The following is a 27,322-nucleotide window of genomic DNA, read 5'->3' on the forward strand; positions in this document are numbered from 1 at the left end:
CACATTAGTGGGAAAGTCAAATTAATTCAGCATCAAGCTCATTCCCACTTGGAAATCTATATAAACTTGCTACACAAATCAAACAGCTTCATTTTAGGCTCTTCAAACCCACTGAGTTACCTCCCAGAGATTTGAGAGTTCTGCTTTCATGGTACAGAATGCCCATTTTCACCTCCTTAATTGATCCTGCTAACTTGCTAAAGTGACAGGTATTTGGTTTGCCTCAAGGAACTTTCCCACTTTAATCTTTTTTTTTTTTTTCTTCTTCTTCCTTGAGAAACCCTGACACTTAAGAAAAACTCCAGGGAAGCAGTTGTTATTTTAATTTGAGACATTAACAGTACATACATATTACCACATTGATTTTTCTCAGATTACACTAGTGGAAAACCAAGTTTGCTGCCCAAGAAAGGATTCTTTTACAGTACATCTGATGCTTTATATGTATATATGCCTCTATCTCATTGATCAAGTGTATTGCTAATTCAATTTATGCTTCCTTTTAAATTACAAATATACTATTTGCGTGTTCAAAAATAACGCAAAAGGTACTAGACATATATAAATGACACAGTGAAAGCAGCCCCCAGCTGCACATATACAGCACTCGGGCCTCAGCAGTTAGGGTGATCAGGAGCCCATATGAAACGTTTGTGATCATCAGATAAAGTAGCACCTTTGGGAGGATATGGTCCAGTGTATGCAAGGACTGTGCTTGGGCAAGAGACAAGTGGGATGGAAGGGTTTCATTCTGTTCTCACTGTTTCGGCTGGCTGTCTTGCTCAGTACACAACCACAACAGCTGTGTGCAGCAGGCCTACCAGGAAAAATCACTGCTGACTTCTCTCTTTCCTATACATCTACAAGCATTACCGTAGTGCGCATGGAAGCATATTATACGTGCTTGAATGCTTTTCTTTCTTCTTGTTTTTAATATTAATATTACAGCTTGGAAATCTTTCCAACATTCTCTCTCTTCATTGTGACTAGATGGTACTTATACGTCAGTATTTATTTGACCATATCCCTACTGACAGACATTTACGTGGACTTCAATTTTTCTCAAATGCCACTTGAGTGCTTATTTTTGTGTGTATATCTTCACTCATTTGTTTTCATATCCCTATAATAAGGTACCTAGAAAAAAGATGGCTAGGTTTTAGACTCTTCATATTTAAGATGTTAAGTACTATCAAATTGCCTTAGAGAGAGAAACTGTACCAAATGACACTCCAAATAAAAATGGTAAAAGATGCCTTGGATGGTTAAAAAAGAAAGAAAGAAAGAAAGAAAGAACAAAAGAAGGAAAGAAAAGAATATTCATCATTAGTACTAGAAGTGAAAATAATGAAAGCATTTACATTGCTTTTCCTAAAAGTAGTCCACTAATAGGTTTCACAAAAGAAAGTCACAGATAAAACAGCATTTCTTGCTAATTACCCAGATGTCATAAAACCACAAATTTTTAAGTCACATGAAATGGGATAAACATGACGACCTAAAATGCTATAAAGAAATGAACTCAAAATTTCTTCTTTTCAAACACTTGTGGAATTTATCACTGGTTAAAAATAAAATGCCTGATAAGAGGCATCATACTGACTCTTTTATCATAAATGGTAACTCATGACTATGTAGGAAATACTTCTTGGCACGTGGTGTTAAGATTTTCATAGAAGCATTCTGTTTTCAAGTTCACTTTCTATCTAATAAGAGCTAGTCTAGAGAACAAGATTTAATGATTTTCAGTAGTTATTCTGAGAAGCAACACAATATTCTAACTTTTTAGGAGACGTGTCATTCAAGAGTCCTATTCTTAATCTTCTAAAATGTTGACAGATGTTCTGTACGTTCCATCAAATTTCTATTTGTGAGAGACCAGCTGCTGTCTGAACTGGCTCCTGCTTGGTGTAAATAAAGTATCACTCTTTAAGAAAACATTCCCAGTGAATTCCACAAACACTCTCATCCCACCAGGAACTCAGTTAGACACGTCTCAATAATGTGACTTCATCTGTGACTGACAAAAACAGTATCATCAGCACAGCCTTTTCGTGGAGTCCCCCAGGAAAGAAAGCTTTTTCACTTACTTTACCCTACTGGACCACTGAACCTGGCTGGTTGGTTTGTTTTTGTTTTTGTTTTTAATATGGTGCTGTTGAAACTGTGGATGAGTACCAGTGCACAAACTATTCGCAACAGGACCATGATTAGATAACATTAAAAATATATTCGGTTTCTGAACTTTGCTTGCTACACAGCAGTAAGCTTTGCTGGTACTGAATCGTGAAGAACATAATGAGGAGTGCAGTCTCACCTCCCCTATTATTATTCTAGGGAACACACCTAAAATGCATTGGCACAGACTTAGAAAAAAATATCCAATGTGTATAAATGTACGTATGTGTGTTTAAACAGCTTCTCAATTAAACTTAGAAATAAAAGTTTCTGGGGGACTTCTACTGATGTCCAAGATATTCATATGTAAAAAAAAATGCATGTTCCTTAAAACCACATATAATATTATTATAGAAATGGGGTAACATACATTTTATACAGAAAAAGGACAGAAATGATATTTCACTGTGGTGAGAATCCAAGAAACTTTTATTTTCTAATTTCTATATTTCTGTACTACTGGAAGTTTTTATGTGTGTGAATCACTTTTACAATCAGGGAAAAAAAAAACACTACTTAAAAGTAAATCATTCTAGATGTTTCCTAGCAATGACTCAATGTACAGGAATGCACTTATCTTCAGTCTTTCAAAACCTATCTACAAACTAATTTTATGCATTACCACACAGTGCAAATCTGCTTTAGGTATTTTTTACATGCTTTTAAAAAGTATCACAAACTATAATCTAAAAAGAAATATATTCATATAAAACAACGAATTCCTACAAACAAAAAAATACTTATCATGTCCTCTATGGACAAATTTTGAAGAAGTTAACAAAGGCACAGGCTCATAATCAGATTTAAAAGGCAAATACAAGTACTGTGTTGGGCCAAACAAAAATCAAAACAAAACACTTTTGAGTTTTAAATAGTTCTTAACTGTGAGAAGTGGGGGTAAAGGGAAAACAGCATAACCAGTTTCGTCAATATGCTTTCCTAACATTTATAAAAGCTTTATGTTCTCAGAGTGAAAGAGCTAAGGACCACCAGGATTTCCATCTCCCTCTTTGGGACCAAGATAGACCCTGTCATGGTACGCTAAGTAAACCACCCAGCGATTTTTTTTTTTTTTTTTGGTCATGTTAACAACTTTCCACACAACTCACCCTGAAAATTAAAAACAGAATGTACTACCTCAGGTTCTCTAGGCATAACACACTGGCAGAACCTGGATATATTTTTAACCTTATCTAATCTGCTCCCCAAAATGCTGGGCCCCCTTGCACCATTATGACAGGGCCTTTTAACGATCTATGCCTGCCAGGGCTGGGGTTTGTCCTTATAGTCAAACTTATAGGGGCCGAAACTCAGAAGGGTCCTCCTCTTGGTCTCTTGGTGTATTATTTGTTGTAAGTGACTTGAAATTTGAACGAGGGTCCCCGCATTTGTTTTGGCACTGGGTCCTGCAAATCAGGTAGCAAGTTCTGGTGCTTCCATTGATGAGGAGCGTACAGCAAACAAAATGACAGGAGGAGACTTAGGTTCTGGCCTCGACTGCGCCACCCCAATTTTATGCCTGAGGCAGGCCACTTCACACAGGGCTCTAAGTTCTGCAGGTGTGTATGATGTGCAGCCTATATACACTTCAGAACCCCAAAGGACCACTAATACTCCATAATTCCAGGGATAACATGGCTTTAAACGCTACTAAACTCAAAGTAAGGTATAGCGACACTTAGAAAAACAACATTACAGGTAACTCTGATACATAATGAAATGGGGTTGTGGAGGAACAGAGAATGTCCTGCACTGAGCAGGAAGAGCTATCAGCAGGAAGAGCTATCAGCAGGAAGAGCTGAGTACGAAGCCCTTTCCAGCTTTAAACAGAATGTTCTGAAAGGCAAAGCAGTTGTTTTGATCACTCACCCACACCTACATTTACTAAATGCTGATGATGATAAACACTCACACTATCACAGAACCCTTTTTATTTCTCCTCAAAGTCATACCACAACCTAAAGAGATTATAAGAAGTTTAAAAAACAAAATGGCACATGGCCAAAGTGCACTGCTTCATCAGACTGTCAAAAATGAGATGTGATTTTCTTTTCTTGTAACACATACACAGAAAATGACCAAAAGCATTCATATTACCTTGTTAACTTTCACACCTTCTTTTGGAGTTTGTTTTGTTGCTAGATTATACCCAATCATCTGTTTAGCCAGCTGGCCTACAACTTGAGGGCTAGGAGTGAAGGAAAAGGGAAAGAGAAAAAACAAAAACATTGTCTACGGTGAAAATTATTTTAAAGCAGAGTGCATGTTATGTCCTCATATCCACACTGCACAGGGTCCAGCTCCACCCTCACAGAGTCCACAAGGCTTTCTGCTATGTACTAGGTACCTAGCAAGGTACCAGAGGCTCACTGAGAGCAATATATATGAGGGAGGGAGGGAGGGAAGGAAGGAAGGAAGGAAGGAAGATTGAAAAAAGGGAAGGAAGAAGGAAGGAAAGAAAGGGAATGAGGAAGGGAAGGGAAGGGAAGGGAAGGGAAGGGAAGGGAAGGGAAGGGAAGGGAAGGGAAGGGAAGGGAAGGGAAAGGGGAGATTCTTGCTTCCCTCTGCTATCCTCTCTCCCCAAAATAAGTTACAGTCACAGTAGAAAGACAATACTGAAATGCACAACAGATTTAGATAAGAGCTGAATAACAAAAACTTGACTTGGGTAATGTGAGAAGTATTGGCCAATGAGGGCATAAGGGAGAGGGTATGATTCAAAGTAAATAATGAAAAGGTATGTGACGGAAGAGAGGCACAGGAGCAGTGCTGGCAGACACAAGAGACAGGCCATGATAAGGGAAGGTTCAGACTGTCAGACAGGAGGGACAAGTGAAGCCACTGGTAATGGGGAGCCACTTGCAGGCTCCAGAATAGGCAAGTGACAATATGGCGGCAGCATTTATTTTGTGTTATCATTTTCAACATTTATGATGGATCACTGACTGTCTAGGGCAGACGGAGTGTCAGGTTTTTTACCAATTAGTGAGGAAAAAATCCTTTTATGGGAGAAAGAACACTGGAGCATTGCCAGAGCCCTCCTCTACCTATAATTCATTTCCTCTACTTGCTACCTTCTGCTCCCACCCCATTCCAACCATTTTTCTCAATGCTCCCTTCAATCATGAGTAAGATCTTCCATTAATACTTAGCCAAAAGACAGAGAAGTAACACCTCCAGACTTACTCTTTTGTTAAATGAACGCCTCCTTTCAAACCGCTACTGAAGACACCTTTTCCTCTTCCTCCAGCTAAGATCTGGGCTTTCAAAACAATTTCTTTTGCATCTGAAAAAGAAAACCCAGAGTCAGTAGTGGGTTTTTCTGTTGTTGTTGTTTTGTTTTTGAGCAACAAGGAACGTGGAAATGCACCTAATTTCCAAAAGTGTTTGTAAAAGCTCTATTAAACCAACTTTGAAAATAAAGGCATAAAAAACGTCCAGAAAAAAAACATCAATGCACCTAAATACAAAGTCTTTATCGAGGGCATTAAAATATTTCCTACCAGTTTAATCTAATACTCAACCATCCCAAGAGAAAGCAAGGCATGTGTTCCCCTGCTCTTTTGAGTGTCAGAAGATGCTAAATAAATCCAGGCTGGAGGTATTAATTTTACTGTGTAATGACACTCCCATGTGGCTGAGGCACCAATCTGCCAGTCAGAAGAACTAACTACCTGTCAGCCGGCTGAGATGTCGAAGGGAAGACTGGATTACATAGGGGAGACGTTTAAGACAAGATGCAAAGAGAGCAGTTAATAACTGTATTCTTGGAAACCACCAGATTTCTGAGCAGTTGTTCTATATATTGATGGGACTGGATAAGGGAGGAGGAAATGGATTGAACCTGAAAGCAAGCAATATTTCTGAAATGGTGGCAGGGTAACAAAACATCCTGGAGGAAGGTGGCTGTGGAATTTTTGTTTCTCGACATACTCAAGGAACAGGGGCGGGGGGGGGGGGGAGCAGGTACTGCCTGTTGTTGACCTTTGAGACCTGAGTCATAAACTTCAAACATCTTCATGCGCCTGGCTTGAAAGCTGAATGCATGAAGCAGCCCAGTGACAGAAATAAGGTCTTGAGCAAAGAGGGACACTGCCCTCCCCAACCACAAAAGGAAAAAACAAACAGCCCTCAAATCAAACATGTTTCACAAACCAAATAGTACACATCTTCAGCCACAGCTGGCACCCTCTGTTTGTCGTTCCTCTTTGTCTAACATCAGAAAACTAAGTCAATCTTCTATAAGGCTCTAATAGCCTTCTGGTTTAACACACCAGGTTTAGAATCTGCAGACTGGGTTTCCATCAGGACTCTGTCCCCCATCCAGGTGACGACACCTGGCAAGTTACTAAATGTCTCTGAGACTCCGTTTACCCAACTGTAAAAAATGATGAGGATTGGTTTAAGAATTAGACAATACATGTAAATACTTTATCCCAAGAGCCTGAAACTCATATGATTAATGAAAGGCTACTGCCATGACCATTTAGTTCATTTTAATACCTTTCTATCTTCTAAAGAATCAAAAGGATTATTTCCACGCAGGCAGATGTGGGCGAATAATAATAATAATAAGTTTGCTGGTGGCAGCCACCATTCATGGAAGGTGGAGGGCTCTGTAAGCGTTGGCTGTTTCAGTGATTTCTATTATTGTTCTTCTTACTCAAGACAAGCAGGCAAAGGTTCAAAGAGAAGGAGCCACAGAGGGTTTTGTCATGAACGCAACAAGGAGCTACAAGATTTGACATTATGACAGCACTGGGTAAGACAGCTACTCCAGCTGAGGTAGTCAGATTATGAAAGTTCTTGGTCTTTATTCGTTGGTCTTCCCTTCCCCTAAATTTTCTTAACACTCAGAAAACCAGGCTTCACCTTCTCCCAGAAGCAAGCATGGCTCCTTCTCTGCTGCCCTCGATGTCCTCCTACACCTGTTGCTGCCCTAGATATGAACCATCACAACATCAGTCAAACCCATGTCTTAGGATAAACTGGCTCACATCAACCTGAGTAAAGCGCAAGTTGGGATGACAACTCATTACCAGAAACTCACCAGGAAAGAAACCAAGTAAAACGAATGTATTTCGTATCTTGGCTATTGAGCCTAAGAACAGCAGTAAGAGCACAGACTGTGGAGTTAAACAGACCTAAAATCTCTCACTCTGCCTATCACTTTCTTTGTAGACCGGAGGAGACTGAGGCTCAGAAAGGGAAAAGTGACATGCCTGTCAGTAAAATGGCTATAATAATCTATAGTGTTAGGATGATGTGAAGAGTAAGTGAAATATAGTAGGTAAAGTGCTTATCTCAATGCCTGGCACATTAAAAAGAAGTCAAAACATGGTAACTATCATCGCTAATTATTTTTAGCAATTAACCAAAAAAATAAAGGTATATAGGAAGACATTTCTTATTTCTCTTTTGGAGCCATCAAATAGAAAAAATACGGTCTACTCAAATTTTTAATTGTGATCCCTTCAAATTATTTAAAAAGGATAACCAGCATTCCATTGCCATTATCAATTTTCACATGCTTGTCATCCAGAAGAAAGAGATGCTTTTCTCTAGATCTCCAGCAGCAACACTTGAAAGCCAGACAGAATACCTAATTGGGCATCATTAATTGGCACTAGATATGCTTAATTAAATCAGCCTTAGGCATGAACCATCAAGACAAAGAAACAGTTGTAGCCTCAATGAAGTGGTTGTCAATTACATGTGTCACCATTTGACCACGTGTCAAAGGATTCCATGCCACCAAGCTGGTAGACCAAACAACCATTTTGGGCGCTGTGAAGCCATACTGGGACAAATGGCAAAAGACAAAGGAAAAAACTGTATCCCATCTAGGTATGTCTCCTGCAACTTACACCCCAGGCCGAAAATAAGCTCACTAAAATCATCTCTTCTTATTAGATCTCAGATGTTAAATAAGTATAGGGCATCAATAGCCTAAAAGAAAGCAAGTTTGTCTCATCTTGACTGCAACTCACGTGAAGTAATTTAATTTAGTTATTTATTCGGAGGGGAGAAAATTAAGCAGCCAAATCCTACTGAACAGTAGCTATTCTTCTCATCCAGTATTAACCAAGCTGATTCACACAGTCACTGTTTCCATTCTATTTAAAATAAATCTGATTTCGCCAAATATACACATTTTTGGATTGCTTTTGGGTTTTCACGTTACTCTCCTAATCCCAAGCAAAATTACAGAAGAATATCTCAGACATGAAATCCAATGTTTGTCTGCCATAAGATGATTTAACCATACTTTAGGGGTAACAAGCTAAAAAAAGAGATGGAGGGAGAAATAACATCTACTCTAATAGCTTTTGTATGGAAACAGATTACACTTCTGTACTGATAACCATAGTACTGGACTCCGAGGTGGAAAATTCCAGGTATGTATAACTCCAAACTCCTTGTCCTTAACTACTACTCTTATATGCAGCAGCGTAAATGTGCAATGCATTCACTTTATTTTGTTCCCTTTCTGGTTAGTTTCTGATAATGAACAGTGCTCATGACTAGGATTCCTCTTGGTTAGATGGAAACCAGTTTACTATGATTTATATATATTTTAGGAGAAAAAGCACTGTGACATATTTGACAAGCTTATAAATATGTAAGATTCTCAACTACCAAATCTCTTATGAGAACAATATTTATAGCCATTTAGAAAGCACCCCCCCTCAAAAAAACCCCACACCATGGTCTTGTTTGACTCTATTAGCCACATTAAAATAATACTTTTTCAAATATTTTCCTTTCATTTCTTACGACAAGTTTCATTCTAATTACAATAACAAAGTTTTATGCCAATTTTTATGGTCCTATGCTGGAAAACAAACATTCTTAGAAGCATTATTAAATATACAAAGAAAAAAATTAAATTCATTAAGAAAAGCATAACCTAAAGAGAATAAATAAGAAATGTTTTCAATTAGACAAGCTTTGTAAAACTGGTTCACTGTGCTTTTTAGAGGCAGCATTCTGAAAATACATTTATGCAAAAGAGTGCTTATAAGAAACAGTTCAGAACCATAATGCAAAAGGACCTAGTATATGTGTGAAAATGTTTATCAGGAATATCAGTAAGAATGTTATTTTCAGCTATCTATTTAAAATAGTTTAGTGAATTCAACCTTGCTCTCTTCAAAAATATAACAGCTTCCGGGGCATGTGGGTGGCTCAGTCAGTTGAGCGTCCACTCTTGATTTCGGCTCAGGTCATGATTTCATGGGGTTTGTCAGTGGCAGCTCGGAGCTCAGGCACGGGGCTCTGCCCTGACAGGGTGGAGTCTGCTTGGGATTCTCTGTCTCCTTCTCTGTGCCCTTCTTTCCCAAAAATACATAAACATTAACAAAATATATAATAGCTTCCTAAATGCAAATGCAGCAGTATATACCTGGAAACTACTAAGGTAACCATCTATTTCAAGTCAATAACATTGGCTTTCTTGGGGGAACTGTGATTTCCATGGTTCACTGACTGGAGCAAAATTGGAATATCCAGTTTTCAGCACAATTGCATGGCATAATTTCCAGCACGGTGATCACCTTTCATGAGGTTTGATAGGATTCTTAATTGAGAAAGTTACAATGTATTTCAAATTGACCTATTACTGGAAGGCAAGAAGAAGGAGGAAGGTGATGCATGAAAAGAGCTGAAAGATATTACAGAAAGAGGAACCTTTATAAAGGACATACAATTATAGGGTGATAAGTGCCTAAGTGCCAATTTCCCAAAGAAAATGAGTTAACTTCTGTGACTTCATTATGACCCCAGAACCCAAACCTAAAATTGGAGAATTACCTATCTTCGATTATTATAATAGCTGTTGTAGATGGAGTCCTATTTCCTCAAGTTGTAATTAGGTCACTGGGAATGAGACAATATTGCAATGACTCTTTCCATATGCCCAATGTCATCTCTGAAACTAAAACAATTATTTCACCTTTCAACATGTCTGATGTGGGCTTGCCCAGTACTGGAACAGAAAATTTCAAACATGAAAGACGTCAGAATAAACTATTTCATCACTGGTCACATCCATTGATTGAATTAGGATTACAGATACTTGGCTCCCCACCAGACTGCTACCCAAGAAGATTCAAATTACACACACCTGAAATAGTCACTTTTAAAGTAAAAGATGGAACTAGAGCCATCTCTAGGACAAGGGTTTTGTGATACAAATTAGGAAGCTGTTTAGGGAGACATTATTTTACATTAAGAAATCCTTTACTGATAAAGCTTTTATGTAAGTTTTAAATCCTTAAGTTCCTATCAAACACAGTAGTCAATTAATTCCACTTTATCTAAAGTACTTCCTTCATCTGGATAGTGTAGGGGCATGATACTGCCATTTGGAACAGATTGTTGATTATAAAGGAGATAATTATATCATAACACACTTTTGCTTTCAAGTGAATAATTTTAATTTTAGTTCCTATACAAATTCTTAAAGTTTGACATTGTATTTTCAGATTGCCAAACTTAAAAAATATTGTATATTTATTACATTATAGTTTTCATTAAAATCTCTAATGATAAACTAGTCTACTCTTCTGATCTTGTCACTGATATTATTAATTATTTTCATAATGATTGACACAGACTTTGTTGGTGATAAAATTTTTAAAGCTAGATAAAAATTACTTCAGAAAGGCTCAATTCAGTTGTGATATCTTACTATTTCTATAGCTTAAGACTACTAAAACAATCTTACATTTTGCCTATCAAATTAAAAGATATATATTTCTGTAAGAAACCTTTAGGGCAGAACCTCCTAACATTGATGACAAAAAGACCACATTTATTTAGACACCTGTGTTATCAAAGAATCTCTAACATTATAAGATTGCAACCAGAGGACATGAAACAGATCTCCTGCAAATGAAGCTACCTGGAAAAAAAATGACAACTTTTTAGGAAAAAAACAGTTTCTTCAGAAGAAGAAATTTCCAGATGAAATCTATACTGTGTTTTGTACAGATTACAGGACAAATTTATAATATACATTGATAATAAAGATTTGTGTATAACATCTGCAACTTCAACAGATCTTGAAAACAGCCACAGAAGATTAAAAGCATTTATGAACCCCAATGGCATTTCTACAGTATTGTGTGATGGACTTGAAGTGAAAGAAGGATAAAGGAAAACTAGGTATCAGAAACCATTTTTGGGGCAGCTGGCTGGCTCAGTCTGTGGAGCACATGACTCATGGAGTCATGAGTCTGAGCCCCAAGTTTGATGTAGAGATTACTTAAAATAAAATAAAATAAAATAAAATAAAATAAAATAAAATAAAATAAAATAAAATAAAATAAAATAAAGAAATCATCTTCTTTCTGATTTTCAAAGCAAAGATGTGTTCAGTCAGGGTTCAATTAGGGAAGCAGAACCACTATGAGTTATGAATAAGGGATTTATCACAGGAACAAAAAGCTGACAAAATTGGGGGAGATGCTGAGAAAGAAAAGGTCTGAAAGTGAGGGCTAGAGATCACAGGGGTCACCAGTGAAAGAAAGCACACCCAGGAGCTGTAGGGTGGATACAGGCCTCATGACAGGTCTGGATCAATGTTCATCAGCAGGGTCAGAGGATGGGTATGAACAGATAAGAGCAAGGATGAGCGGGACCACCTTGCCAGCATTTCTACAGCTGTCCATCTGTCCATCACAGCGTAATGGCTGCATTCCAAATTCTGTGCAAACTTCTCATTTAGCCCACTCTAACCAGGAATTATACAGAAGGGGATTCTGGGAAATGTAGTTCTAGCTTAATCAGGCTTACACAGTAATAATTACCACAGATGGTAGTAACAAGAGGAAGAGACCCCAAGTGTTGCAAATACAGAATTAACACCTCTAAACTTCTTGGGGTGGCTTGAGAACCCCAGGGTTAGAGACCCCCTCTTGCAGCAGCAGACACCTGGAAGCTACCTTTGAATACAGACAAAAAACAAACCTCTTGTGGATCTTTAACCAGCGATGAACAAGAGGAGGGGGAAAGATGGTAATACTGAGAAATGATATAAATATAAACTGATATAATAAAATGAAGGTTTTACTTTCAGAAGCAACAGGAAGGACTATGGAATTTAAAATGTACCATACACATTGCCCACCTACACCTGTATTTACAGAAATATTTCACAGAAATATAACTAGCATTCTGAGATCTCCAACTTTCTTGATTAGAAAGGCTGTCTTCTATTTTGTCTGGGTACATAGATTTCTCCGGGGAGCCTTCCATTTGGTGAGAGGTGCCATGTGCTGCTGTCTGGATTCTGCTCTGCTGTCTGCTGTCATTCTACACCCCGTGGTCACACCACAGCCAGTTCCTCTAGGCTTCTCCCCGGCTACCATCAAGGAGGATCTTTCACCTTCCCGTGAACGCTCAAGGAGAGCAGCTGAGCCCCTAGTGACCCAGCTTTTCCCTTGGCAGGGCAGTCTCTATTCCTGACGCACACTCTCTCTGGGGGAGAATGGTGCAGTCACGCACCGCCACACCCTAAACCTGTGATGTCTGGGCCTTCTACACTGCCCGGTCACCTCCTTTCCTCACAAAGATCATCTCATAGAAGTGGAGCCCCTCCACTCTCTAACAAGCTCTGCTCCCAAGGGACCCTTTCTCTAGGCAGGCCTAATGTATCTGATTTCCTAATCGGGGAGTGCACTCAAAATCCTTCTCAGACCTCTGAGCCCAATGCAGATCACTGGGTACCTGGTTCCATGCTCTGGAAAAAGTCACGGAAAAAGTCATGGTTAAAAAGCATCTGCAACGTTCTCAATTAGGAGGTCCACCTACCCAGGGCTCACAGAAAATTTGTGGGTAGAGCAATCCCACTTCTGTGAAAATCCACTACAGAAAGAAGGATTTTTCACTGCAGTGTAATTAGAATATTGAAACACTTGACGACAACCAAACTATCACCATGTGGACATTTGGGATTAGAAAAATAAATTTTATATAGTCACATAATGAAACAATACTATACTATAGGTCCATTGACAATGACTAAATATATCTTTATGTGTGAACTTGGGAATAAGCCCACATACACTATACACTCTAAACAGACCTTAATGATTAATATTTTAAAAAAATGAATACTCACATTTGTGACTAGTTATATACTCATAATGAAGTCTAAGTGAACATAATAACTGAACTGTTAACTGAGGTTATCTGAAGGGGCAAGCAGTGGCATCATGGGGGGAGCATTACATCTTTTCAGTAGTGATTTACATTTTTTTCCCCAATTATCACATGTTGTACTAAAAATAAATAAAAAGAGTTTAAAATGTGAGATAAACACAGGAAGTTGTCCACAGTAGCTTGTCTTGAATATTTCAATGTTCCTTTCTGTATCAGCCTTTATAACTTTATCATATGGGGCAGGGATGTCATATTTGCAGAGGCCTCCAGAAGACATCTTCAGAAAACACGGCTCAACATCTAACAACATGACCCCCTAAAGTGTCATGCAAGAAAAATGACAGTGGCAGGAAAATGTCCTGCCCGTTTTAAACAGCTACTGAGCACCTACTCTGTGGGAATTCAAAGATTTAAAAAAAAAAGTCAGAGTCCACGCCTTCAGCAACTTAAAACTTCCTGGACAGAAGAGATACAAACAAACAATTAATGAAAAATATTAACACTGTAATAAATGTTAAGAACGCAGCGTAGTGAGCAGGGGAAATGGTGCCACACTGAGCGAGGCAGGAGAGAACAGAAGAGCCATAAAGGAGGGCTGATCGATGTCACAAGGAAGAGACTTGTTTTCCAGACAGACAAGGCTGGGAAGAGAAGACCTAAAGGCATCCACAACGGACAAAGGCTACTTTGCTTTTCTGTCTGTATTTGTTTGGCTTCTTGGTTATCTATTTAAATTAGAAATCATTATAGCACCGCTTCAAACAAACCAGTAAAGCATGCCAACATTCAGCACTGTAGGTCACTCACATTTGTTATTTCGGATCTTCAGAAAAATCTGTCCATATTAAAGTTTATTTCCCTATATTCAAGAACAGAAAATAAGCAGAAAAACACATTTATGGCCTTTGTTAAATTTATTTTGCCCTAACTGCTTTTAAGATCTCCCATAATTTTATCACAGAGGTCTTAAAAAAAAACAAAAAAACAAAACCTGAAGCAGGTAAGCTAACTCTCAAACAGGGATCCTATGAAAGCTCCCAAGGGGTCAGTGAGATTCAAACTGAGCCGTTAACAGCAGCAATAATAAAGGATATGTCCACCCCTTCCCACCTGCAAATAAACACATATTCCAGACTTACAATCCAAGTACTGTAGTCACAGAATTCTGAACAACGGCTCAGTGGTGCTGCCATAAGAAGGAACCCAGAAGGTTTTTCCTTCCCACGGTGGAGTGGTAAAGTGGTTTATGACACACTGGAGTTGAACAGAAGCCAGGAATGACACACGTCAAGAGAGATGGAGGGCCTCAGAACCCCTTGCCCACGACACACACGTCTACTGAGGTCCAGAATAGTTTGTTATGTCGCTTTCAAACTGCATTGAGTTTTAAATTGCAGCGTCTTGCTCTTTTATTGCCTGTCTGGATCCATTCATTGTGCCTGAAATCTCAGTCTATTGCTTGAATGTTAAACACAAAGAAGAGTTTAGGTTGCATCCTGGAGGGTGAAAGCACGCAGTTTCCAGGAACTGGGAAGGGTTCATATCGGGCTGACTTGCAAGGATTGTGAAGGCCTGAGAAATACTGTTTCCTTTTATGAGAGCTTTCTTTGGTTTCCTTCCTTTATTCCTCCATCCTTTTCTCTTCCTCCTTTTGTCCCCCTATTCCTTGTGAATATGTCCAAGTTCCTCAAGCGCATGCTCAACTGTATCTGAGGTAACTGACTTCGTCCTGAACAGGTCCATCCGTTCAGTCAGAGAGATCAGCAATGACTTCAAATTCCACCTCCTATCACCTCCTCCTCAGAACCAGTCCCCAATAAGGACTTATAACCTTAAATCCCTGTGAATTGGAGTGCTTGATATATTAACCTGTCCTATGCCAGACCTCATAAATCACAAAACCTAGATCTATGTTCTTGGACTGTCTTCTTTTCTGATTATTTCTGAAACATTCAAGCTAAAACAGTCTCTTTGGATAGGACTTTCTCCATCTTTATAAACAAATGCCTGGTTTCACCAAGAATTCATAGCAGAGGGAGCCAGGCCAAGTGTCACAAATAGGAAATTAACAAATTAATAAGCTGCTATTCATTTTACTCCTGGGGAAAAATAATAAGACGTTTGGAGTTGACTTTGGAATTGTAACACCCACAACAACACAGAAAAATACCCAAGAGCTAGCATCCATATCTGGTAAAACTCAAAGAAAATTCTGGCATGTTCTAAGTAGTTTTCCAATGGTATCAATGAAGCAGAGAAATTGAGTCCTGCTTCATACTTGACGAATCAAGCAGTCCAGTATGAAGATACCCTTGGAAATCCCAGTCATTCCAAGACATCTACTCGGAAGATTGACATTTCATCACTGCAGCTGGAAAGCTAGCATCCAAGTCTACTCCTCCTACCCACTAACAGCTCATTCTCCTCTCAGAATGTGGCCAATATTTGTTCTATATCCCACACTTAACCTCAACACCATAGTTTTTTTTACTGTTTTCCACCCGACTTCAGAGCAGCACAATATCAGACATCCAGCAGTAAACAGCACATCCACAGAACTATCCGAAATTTTCTCCTCCCATCCCCCTACTGCTGTGTATTTAGACCCAGCTGCAGCCTCTTCCAGGTTCCTGACCCTTTCTCGGGGCCTCCCAGCACCAGGTTGGAACAGGCTGTCATAATGCATAAATATGATTCAACTCTGGGAAGGGAGGGAGATCCTGACACCTTAGAAGAATTTCCCAGGACACAGGTCCTTAGAGCAAAAACAGGCTAAGCCCCCAAGTAGTAGATGGCCTAGCCTCACACAAAGGGAGTAATTTTTACGATGAACTAAATTAATATCGACTCAGAAATGCCACAGTGTCTAACAGAGCAGATGCCACTTCTCTGAAACGCCTTCTAGTTTAAAGGAGATGCCAGGCCAAGGAGGAGCAACAGAGCCAGGGAAGCGTTCTGTCAAACCGAATGAAGCCACTCTCAGTTTTGCTAATCACATTCCTCACACCTCCACTTGTGTGGAAGTTTCCACTGAAGAACACACACAGCACGATGCAGAATGCGACTGCCTCGTTCTCCTGAAAATGGCCAAATGAGAGTGGCACATAGTGGGCCCTCAGCATATGGTGGCACACAGTGCGACCTCAGCCTATGGTCATTCATTTATAATCATCACTTCCTTTAATCTGTGAAATCATAACCATAGTAGTTGTTAGGAGCTAACCATGGAATGAGATTTGTGCTAAGTGTACTCATTATCCCTATTCAACACATAATCCAACTGAGGTTTTGTTAGATGGGAGTCACGCAGGTAGCAAGAAGCAGTCAGAATTTTAAGCCAGAAAGATAATTCTAGAGACTGTGCTTTAACCCCTTCAGATACAGCCTCGTTACTGGGTTTGCCCCCCAAACATTTTATTATGACAATCTCCTATCACATAAAATATTTTAACACCAAGAAGTAAACATCCACATACTGACCACTTGGATTCCTTAACTGCTCACATCTCACTACATTTGCTTTATCACACATCTCTCCATCATCAGAGCCACCTTATCTTTTACCTGCACTTGAAAGTTGCAGACTTTAGTACAGTTACCCTTAAACTCTTCAGCACGCGTGTCAATAGCTAAAGTTTGATATTTGTTTATGGTTCTTTTTGCAGAGACAGAAAATATACATGAAGTGAAATGTCCAAATCTGAAGTGCACCATTCAGTAAATTTTGACAAATGCATATATCTATATGATTCAAATTCCAATCAAGAAATACATTACTACTGCTGAAAACATATTACAAGAGTGTCTTTAGGACAAAATATCTAAATAGAAGCACACTGACAATGGAGATCTTAAGTCTCTTAAGACTTTGCTAACTAATCACAGTAAAATACTGAATTCATACACCTCAGCACAAAGGTCAATGCCTGGCCTATCGTAGACACCCAACAGATCTGCGACTAGTCACGGCTGTGTAAAAAAGGAATCACCTCCTCCTACTACCATCTCCAAATCAGAACCTCGTTTGAAATGTTCCTAATTGAGTGATATGCAAAGTGCTGGTTTCAAAGGGGATTTCTTTTTAACCATGAACATATATAGCTTTTTGAAAACAACTATATTATTACATGAATTTTTACAACAGTGATGTTTTATAAGCTCAGAGAAAACTACCCATAATAGCTGCACCAAAGGTGTTTCCTTGCCCCACACCGGTGCTGGTATCTTGGTGTGGCTATTCCATTTTGAAAGGAGGGAATTCTCCAGGGATACCTACACCTGAAAAGCCAGGATGATGCTTGGAGCCTTGGTCTGGTGCTTAAGTGATGGAGTGATGAAAATGACAATCTCTAAGCCAAAGTTTTTCTGTACTGCCAATATCAACGTCACTTGCCTAAAGCTTAACATCATGGGACTCCAGACTTTTGATAAGCCTGCAATGTATTTGAAGGAAAACTACCGGAAAGTATTGAGAAGATTAAAAGACAAAACATACCTGTGTCACAAACTAGAGTACATTACCCTTTTGGAAACTTTAGAAAATACAGATATAAATGCCTAAAAATCTGAAATGATAAAAACCCCACATCATCAAAAGGTTATCTATATGGGTTAAAGTTCAAATGATTTTTACATCTTTCTTTATTTTTTTAAGGTTATTTATTTATTTTGAGAGAGAGAGAGAAAGTGTGGAGCCCATCTTGGGGCCCAAACCCACAAACCGTGAGATCATGACCTGAGCCGAAACCAAGAGGCAGATGCTCAACCCACTGAGCCACCCAGGTGCCCCATCTTACAACGAGTTCTTATGTCATTTATAATCAGAGAAAAAACTATTTTCAGATAAAAAAAAAATGTTTGTTTGACCTGGTAAGCACAGTAAGGGTATTACTGTCAGATGAGGCCAGGGTAGGGGAAGAAGCGTGCTCTAACCCAAAATTTATAACATTAAATACAACATATATACTGAGGAGAGATTGGGAATAAAATATACCAAGGTATTAACTCTGACTAGAGGGGAGGATTATGGTTAACTTTTTCTTCTTTTTGACTACAAATCTGCTACAGGGAACATGTAGGATTTCTATAAATAGGAGAAAATAAAAGCTATTTTTTAAGTTTTAATTTAAATTCAAGTTAGTTAACATATAATGTAGTATTGGTTTCAGGAGAAGAACCCAGTGATTCATCACTTACATATAATACTCAGTACTCATCCCAACAAGTGCCCTCCTCAATGCCCATCATCCATTTAGCCCATCCCCCGACCCAACACCCCTCCTGCAACTGTTTGTTCTCTATGGTTGAGAGTCTCTTAGGGTTTGCCTCTCTGTTTCATCTTTATTTTTCCTTCCCTTCCTCTATGTTCATCTGTTTTGTTTCTTAAGTCCCACATATAATAACAGCTATTTCTGAAATGAGCTTACTATGCATTAGATTTTCTCAGTGCCTAAGATGTACACAGAACACTGCCATTCAGCTATACTGGCCTTACCACACCACTTCACTCCATGGGAGGATTGACTCACGGTGGAGGCTGGGGTAAACACTGCCACTTCTCAACGCTGCAGCTGACGCTCTGGCACAAAGACAGTCACAGCATTGCGGGCCTGGGGGCCACATGTATCTCTGCTTGCCAGAATTAGCTGCATCTGGTCCAGGCAAGTAACGTAAGATTCATCCCGCTGAGACTCAGGACGAGTCACTGTGCCTCAAGTGCCAGGATCCTGAAGGGTGACTAAAGAGGGTGCGGCGCCCTCTGGAGATGCCCTCCAGCACCAACATTCTAAGAGGTACAGGCAGAATCCTTAAATCCTCTAGCGTCTATGTACATAAATGTACCATCCCTCTCAAGCCCCTCCTAATGAAGACAACACACTGGAGGTGATTAGAGTACAGTGGATAAGTTCATGGGTCAGAAGTTTTGGATCAGAACTCAGGCTTTGCCCCTTACTAGCCAGCTGAGTGACCTTGACTATAGAACAGAGCCTCAATTTTCTCATCTGTGAGATAACGCTGATAAAATTAGCACTTACCTCACAGAGTTGCTATATGAAGGATAAATTAAGAAAAAGCTGCATGTAAATTATGTAAAATATTTAACACAATACAATGCCTGGCTTAAACTTACTCGTAGCATCCTTACTTGTATTGGCTTTTAATTACACTTACCTCTTATAAATACCAAGTTCATGGCATGTGATATCATAATGATAAATATGCTGTCCACTGGGCAAAACAATTTTCATAATAAACAATAAATCTACTGCTACTGACTTTTGTAAGTATTAAGAACACATTCCGATACCTAGGTCTTGTATTGTTTCCAATCATTCAGACAAGATAAATAAAATGTGCTCATGGTTAATGAGAGCATACAAGATCATATTAATTCAAAAAGGTCAGATGAGGGCACCTGAGTGGCTTAGACAGTTGAGTGTCCACCTCTTGATTTTGGCTTAGGTCATGATTCTAGGGTGGAGGGATAGAGCCCCAAGTGGGGATCTGCACTGAGAGTGGAGCCTGCTTAGGATTTTCTCTCTCTACCCCCAGCTCGCTCGCTCTCTCTCTCTCTCTCTCTCCAATAAAATTTTAAAAAGAGGCACGTGGGTGGCTCAGTCAGTTGAGTGTCCGTCTGATTTCAGCTCGTGTCATGATCTCACAGTTCATGGGTTCGAGCCCCATATTGGGCTCGCTGCTATCAGCACAAAGCTCAATTCAGATCCTCTGCTCCCATTCTCTCTTCAAAAACAAAATAAAACAAAACAAAAGCGAAAACAAAAGGTCAGATGCCTTCAAGAGCAGCCCAAACTCAATAGACATTTGGCACTGCCCTGCCACCACCGAGAGGCACCACCATTTTGTACGTAAAATAACTATCCCTGGATCCTAGATAGCATTCGCCTGCCACAGACATACACCATGTTTTTGTTTATGTTTGTAACATTTGTTTAGTCCCAAGGTCTTCATGTTCCCTTACTTTTCGCCTGTCTCCCTTTTGATGGATCTACGGCTGTTGCCTGGCACGAATGGCCCTGGCTGTCCACCACGTTTCCTGGCAGAGAAGGTGTCACTCGACTCCATCTGGAGCTGCTCAACTTCAGGCCTCATTGGCAGGCTGAGGCTTGTACCAGCACAGGCCTCCCTCCCCCAACACCGAGGCTGGGACCACTCCAGTCCTGCGGCAGCCTGCAGACGAGGGTAAGTGAGCTGGGAAGAAAGCTAGATGCTGGGTTGTCTGGTGTTTTGTACAGTGGCACTGGGATACAGGGCTATGCGTCCTCCAGTGTCCTCACGATTCTTAATACTGTTACTATGGCAGTTGGGGTTGTTGTTATGTGTTTTAAAGATACTTCATATTCAGCAATGACTTTGTCCCAAGAACTGTTCAAAGGACTTAATACAGCACATCTCATTTAATCTTCACATAAGCCCCCTGCTCTGCAGATGATACTATTCCTAGAGATCAGGACACTGAAACTCAAAGTCAGTCCCTTGTCTAAGATGACAGAGTGTAAATTTGAGCACAGGATGCAGCCAGGGCTGTAGCTCTACCCACACCACCTGAGGATGACTGTCCATTATCCTCAGCCATTCAACACTGTGGGAGTGAAAGAGGTTGGGAAAAGAGGGAGGTGACAGTGGTCAAAGAGAAGGCAAACTATCCACTTTCAAACTGGACCAGAATTCCTGATGATGACTTCCAGGGTAACTGGCTGCCAATTAAAATGGAAAAAAGATAATGGCCCAATAAAAGCATTAATAGCAAAAACCTCCCATTTTGAGCTAGGACAGGCTACACCCACCTGGTAGTTCACAAGGATTAACAGCTTCAAGGACAATTCCTTTTACTACCTACACAATCAAATGTTTTTGTGACTTAACACACCTGATTATCTTGTAATAAAACAAAGCCCCCTCCATTGGTGTATTCTCTCAATACTTTTATTATGCCTGTTAAAAAAGAAAGCAATCCAAACTGATGGGGTACAAAAGTCACAGAGAAATTCTGTGAAGTCAAAGGCAATACCGGCCCCTACCTTCTCGGTGTTACTGTTACTAAAGACAGGAGTGTCTCCAACAGAGGGTGCAAGAGTGTCTGGGGTCTACTGTATAGCATTAGGGTTCCTGGATCTAAATTCAGTTTCAACAATTCTACTTAGCTGTGTAAAAATTTAAAAGTCAACCTCTCTAAACCTCCATTTTTTTCCACCTGTAAAATGAAGACGACAATAGTAAATACTCACAAGTTATTGGGAGAATCCAAGGATGTGATCTACATATAGACTTTACACGATGCCTGGCAACGTAGCAGATAACCAAAGAATGTGAACTACTGTAGGCTTTATGTCTTAAATCCTCTCTTTTCTTCCCAAACAATCCCTAAACAATCCATCAGCCTTCATATCTTCCTCTAACAAATGCCACTATTGTTTGAGCCCCTACTAAGGGACAGGCAAGGTACTGGGTAGTTTATGTCTGTTATGTCTAATCCTCTCAACAATCCCATAATTTAGAAATTATTGTCATCAGGGGCGCCTGAGTGGCTCAGTTGGTTGAGCTGTGACTTCGGCTCATGTCATGATCTCGCAGTTCTTGAGTTCGAGCCCCATATCAGACTCGCTGCTGTCAGCGCAGAGCCTGCTTCAGATCCTCTGTCCCCCTCTCTCTCTGCCCTTCTCCTGCTCATTCTCTCTCTCTCTCTCTCTCAAAAATAAGTAAACATTAAATAAAGAAATTATTGCCCCCAGCATATAGTTAAAACACGAGAGTTCAAAAGGCAACAAGTGACTTGAGATGTGTGACATCCGGCCAATGCTTTTTCTATTACACCTTCCAAGCCAACCAGGAGGGGTATGTGAATGTTATCTTGCCACCCAGGGCTTGATGAGGGCTGACAGTTCCCTCAACCTCACAGCCCAGGTAGTCTCACCAGCAATCTGCTTTGGTGACCAGCCTGGCATTAGGGTCGACCAGCACTGCTTGTCCACTGCAGATTTGTGATTACAGACAACACAGCAGAGGAGTGTTCACTGAATCGCTGTGTTTGGGAGAGGTAGGGGTGCTTTGCTGCAAGGAAGAGCTCACATACTGTTTTAAATAAAATATTTAGTTTAGTAAAGTGACAAATATTTAAAAATACATTTTTCCCATAAGCCTTTGAGTTCAACTTGAAATTCGTATCATTCTACTTGTCAGTTTAAAATTTTAACATTCATTTAAAAACTCAAGTTGGACACACTAAAATCCTCCTCGGCAATCAGCATCATTTGCAAATTTAATTTTTCTTAAACATTTTAAACTGAATTTCCAAACTAAATATATCCATTTTCTTTTCTTAAGCACATCCATGGTCTGACCTCTCAAGAAAAACCTTCCCTAATAATAAATTGGACTAGTAGTTCCCAAGTTAAAATAAAAGAGTGAACTTTGAAAGCATTACATCCCTGTTTATAATCTTTGTCAAAAACCTTATCTTTCCATATAAAATTTACAACAGAAATGTCAATCACACAATTAAATATATAAAGTAGAATCAATCTGTACCCTGTTACTGTAACATGTCAACTTCTCTTAAACATTACAAACACATCAACTAAAAAATATATGCACGTAATTAATAATTCATTAGGATTCATCATATGGGTTTTGGAAACTTCATCCTATATTTACTAATCCCAGAATCATCACAGTCCCTCAATACATCACTTCCACTTCAAGGTCAAACTGGCTACTACCGGCCATAACCAAATCACAAGTCTGTAACTAGCTGTAGGAAGACCGGGAAATGCACTCTTTCCTTTATGCAGCCATATACACTTAGTGAAAAAGTGAGGAGGCCCTAGAACCTGAGAACAAGGGGTGCTCAGGAGACAAAGGGGAAGGCTCAGGAAGGTACTTGCAGCGTGCCTGCTGGAGCCCAATACATAGTTATTGAGGGAAGGAGGGAGGAGCCTCACGTATGCACATCAATATCATCTCTGACAGCACCCCAAAACTGAAGAGGTTGGGGTGTGTGTGGTGCGCAGACAGCACAATTGGGAAATCGGTCACATTGATAGGTTATAGTAAACTGATTCAGGCAATAGCTATATAATAAAATATAAGTGTGCATATATAAGAGGATAAAGAGAGCCAGGTTTCTGAATGGGGGAAAAAGTATTTCCCAACATGGAAAGGTGGGAGGCTAAAAAGAACTCTGAGATTTAGGACTGAAATCACAAGTACTGATATAAATATACGTTTTTTGTAACATATGCAAAGAAATGGTTTTTGATATATTTATGTATAAGTAAATGTGTACACGTAGAGTAGAATGCGTGCAGTTATTTTATATATTTATATGTACACCTGTGTGTATATGTATACACATGTGTGTGTGTATACACATCCAACTATCTCCTGAGATGGCCTAAAAATAATAACACCTCAACAATAATGAGCACAACCACATGCCCAGATCCTGGTTTATAAACACCATCTCTAGTAGAAGGAACCATGGATTCTTAGAGACATGGCTGGTATGAGGGCTGGAACCAGGGAAGTACAAGTTGAAACAAGGACATTCTGGGAAAGAAAGTAAGAAAATGCTCAGAGAAATGATGAAGCATGTCAAAAAGATTTAGGAATGGATGACAATGCACTAAATAAAACAGGAATTCATAGGTCTTTGATGACATACACACACACATACACATACACAGAGAAGGAAAAGCTCTTCCTTCAGTACACCGCCAACTTATAAATGCAGAACAAATGACAGAAATGAGACTTACCAATTGGCAAACCATCAGAGAGGTAACTGATCGAGGCAACATCCATGAAGGTCAAGGTTAACAGAGTAGAGGTCAGATGAAGAACATGATATTGGTGTCATCTCAGAACACCTCCCCACACAATTCTAATCAATTACTAGGATAAAATGTCAAATTTAAGGTGGAGACATGGCAAACACAAACCTGACCACTGGTGGGACACATCATGCACTAAAGTGCCTAAGGTCATGCCTAAAGTGACCAAATGTGAACAGCTGACCATCACTGTTACAGCATTTTTACCAAGAATGCAGGACCTGAATCTGGCCATGAGGAGTCGCAGGACAGACCCAGTCTCAGAGACAATCTACAGAAGGAAAGCCCCAGATGCTTTCAAGAAAGGACTTCAAACACAGGGAAAGATGAAGGAAATATTCTGGAACAGAGGAAACTGGAGTCTACTCATGACAACTACATGCAACGTGTGTCCCTGACTTGGATACTGGTTCAGGACAGAAAAACAGACACTTGTAAGGACAGCTGATGAAATCCAAATGGGTTTTGCAGGCTCAATGATGAAGAGTACATCAACATTGTTTCCTGACTTGGAGGGTTGAATCATGACGATGCGAGAGTTTTCTTGTTTCCTGGGAAATACACACCACAATGTTTAGGGGATGAGGCATCACCAGGTCTGTAGACTTGCTCTCAAATGTGAACAGTTGGGGAATCTAGGTAAATGTGATCTGGCAGCTGTTTGCATGGTCGTTGAAATTCTTCATAATTTGAAATTATTTCAAAATAAAGTATTAAATAAAGAAACTCAGGGTTCCATTGTTCAGGAAGAAGGGGAGCCCTGATAAATGAGACACAGCTCTTGGTCTCTGCGGGTCAGGCCACAAATCATACTACTGTATGTGCATGTCTTCCCTGGCTTTGTTCAATGCTACAGTAATAACCCTTTCTCTCACTGTCTCTGCCCCAGTTATTCACCTTAACAATATCATTTCCTTTCCTCTGGTCCATCAAGGAGATTGCCAACCTGCCTTGTGTCCAAGCCAGTCAGAGTAACCATAGGCAACACATTCTGGGATAGATAACAGAGTATTTTCAACATCACAGTACCTGCACAGCATTTAAGAGTCTCTCCACATAAGCCTACCCTGAGGCAGAAATTGAGTAGGAATAGAAGAATGGAGGTAACACACCCAAGAAAAGTAGAGAACAAACGTAATATCCAGGCACCGTGGGGAGTATGAGACATCACAAACTGTAGATAAAAGAGAAAATGGGAGCAGGTTTCTGAAATACAGCCTTAGAGCACCTTTATACCATGCACAAAGACCATCCACCATTACCTCAAAGACCACAACTATAATTCTAGACATTGCCCTTACAAGTATCAGTTAGGTGTGCAGACCTATCACTTATGGGAAAAAGAATAAAGACTAGGAAAAATCTCCTTCCTAGTTTCAAATCCATGGATTTGGTCCTGAATGACCTAACAGAAGGTTGGACACTTTAAGAAATACTACCATCACAAATTCAGGAGCCATTATAACCCTGTCATTAATATCAACTCATGATGAACAGAGACAGTACCCAATGCCTATAATGGAGAAAACATAGTTATTAATTTTAAACATGAACTTCTCTTTTCACATCAAACTTGTATGTTTAAATGCCCATGAACATCTATTGAACTCCTACCCTCTGTGCTTTGAACACCAACGTGAGGGGCGCCTGGGTGGCTCAGTCGGTTAAACGGCCGACTTCAGCTCAGGTCATGACCTCTCAGTCTGTGAGTTCGAGCCCCGTGTCGGGCTCTGTGCTGACAGCTCAGAGCCTGGAGCCTGTTCCAGATTCTGTGTCTCCCTCTCTCTGACCCTCCCCTGTTCATGCTCTGTCTCTCCCTGTCTCGAAAATAAATAAAACGCTAAAAAAAAAAAAAAAAAAAGAACACCAACATGAATAAAATGGCCAACTCCCTCACTGAGGAAGGAGACAGACAGGTAAACTAACAAATTACATTCATGAAAAGCACATGACATCAAATTGTTCACTATTTCTATGTTTACCAAATGAAGTATCAGACCCTAGGCTAGATTTTTACTTTTACTTATTTCATTCTATTTTAAAATTGGGAACCAAGTTGGGGAAACTGCACACAAACTAGCTATGGACTGCATCGTTTAACTATAAACCACTTAAATCAGTGGTTTCCATGGCTGAAACATCTCTAGGGTTTCTTCATAATTCAGAAATCCACAACTAATGAATCAAAATCCCAGGAATGAGAATGTGTTTTTAAGAGTTCCTCAGTGAATCTGGATGCATAGCCAAGGTTGAGAACTTCCGATTTAAATTAACTGTCACTAATTCTACTATGAGTGACCTTTAGCATACTATGACACTAGTTGGCAAAATAAAAATCAGTCTCTTGGCTGTGAAATTCATAAGACTTCTGATTAATTCATTCGAATATGATTAAACTGCTTCCCTCTACCCTGGGTTTGTGGACGGGGAGGAACTGAAATGTTTGCTGCAGCATTCATTATTAATGTTCTTCCTTTCCCAAGCCTGTCCCTTTGACCTCTCTTTATCCCTCCTGGTCTCCTATATGAGTTTATAGTTACTTGTTATATGCAATTACATCATGCTGAGGATGAGGACACCCCACAAGCTGTTAGCTATATTAACTTAATAATAGATTTCAGGGTGTGATTTCCAATTAATTTCATTTTCCATATGCACATACAGCTCCATGGGAAGCCAGAATTATAGAGTAGCCATATGGTGCCTCGTAAGTAACAATTAAAACTAATTTTCTATTCTTTGACACTAAAAAAAATAATAATAAAAAATAAAAAAAATCACACAGTTTAAATGCCACAAAGAAAATTGAAACTTCAACAGCAACCGATGTTCTCTAGAAAGAAGATGCCCCACTTTTCACATTTTGGCCCCAATACTCCTGCTTCTAGCTCGGCAGTGGCTGGGGGAGTACGGAGATTGCAGCTGGCTTTTAGCATGCTTATTTCCTCACGTCTGTTAAACTGGCGAAATGTCTTCTAGTGGCTATGAGAAAGTGCTGGGCTTCTCCCTCACAGCAGTGAGCTGGGTTGAAAGAACAGCCTCCTTTCATAACAGATGATTTCTCGTAACAGAACTTTTCTACTGACCCGTTTCCAAAAGGCAGTTTTGGAAACAATGCTGCAACGTAC

The 27,322-nt window shown here is 39.7% G+C and overlaps 1 protein-coding gene across 2 annotated transcripts in view; it reads right to left on the reverse strand.

The window, feature by feature from the left end:
• The window catches only part of SUCLG2 (succinate-CoA ligase GDP-forming subunit beta), a 330,026-nt gene that overhangs the window by 193,255 nt on the left and 109,449 nt on the right, over positions 1-27,322 (reverse strand). For both annotated transcript variants that reach the window (XM_019469764.2, XM_019469763.2), the window contains exons 3-4: positions 5,365-5,464; positions 4,276-4,366 (exon numbers count right to left, since the gene is read on the reverse strand). In XM_019469764.2, coding sequence (XP_019325309.1) covers positions 4,276-4,366; positions 5,365-5,464 — 191 coding nt within the window. The remainder of the gene's footprint in view (positions 1-4,275; positions 4,367-5,364; positions 5,465-27,322) is intronic.

Source organism: Panthera pardus, unplaced genomic scaffold, assembly GCF_024362965.1.
Source record: "Panthera pardus isolate Hobbes unplaced genomic scaffold, ASM2436296v1 HiC_scaffold_8, whole genome shotgun sequence".
Taxonomy (NCBI): Eukaryota; Metazoa; Chordata; class Mammalia; order Carnivora; family Felidae; genus Panthera; species Panthera pardus.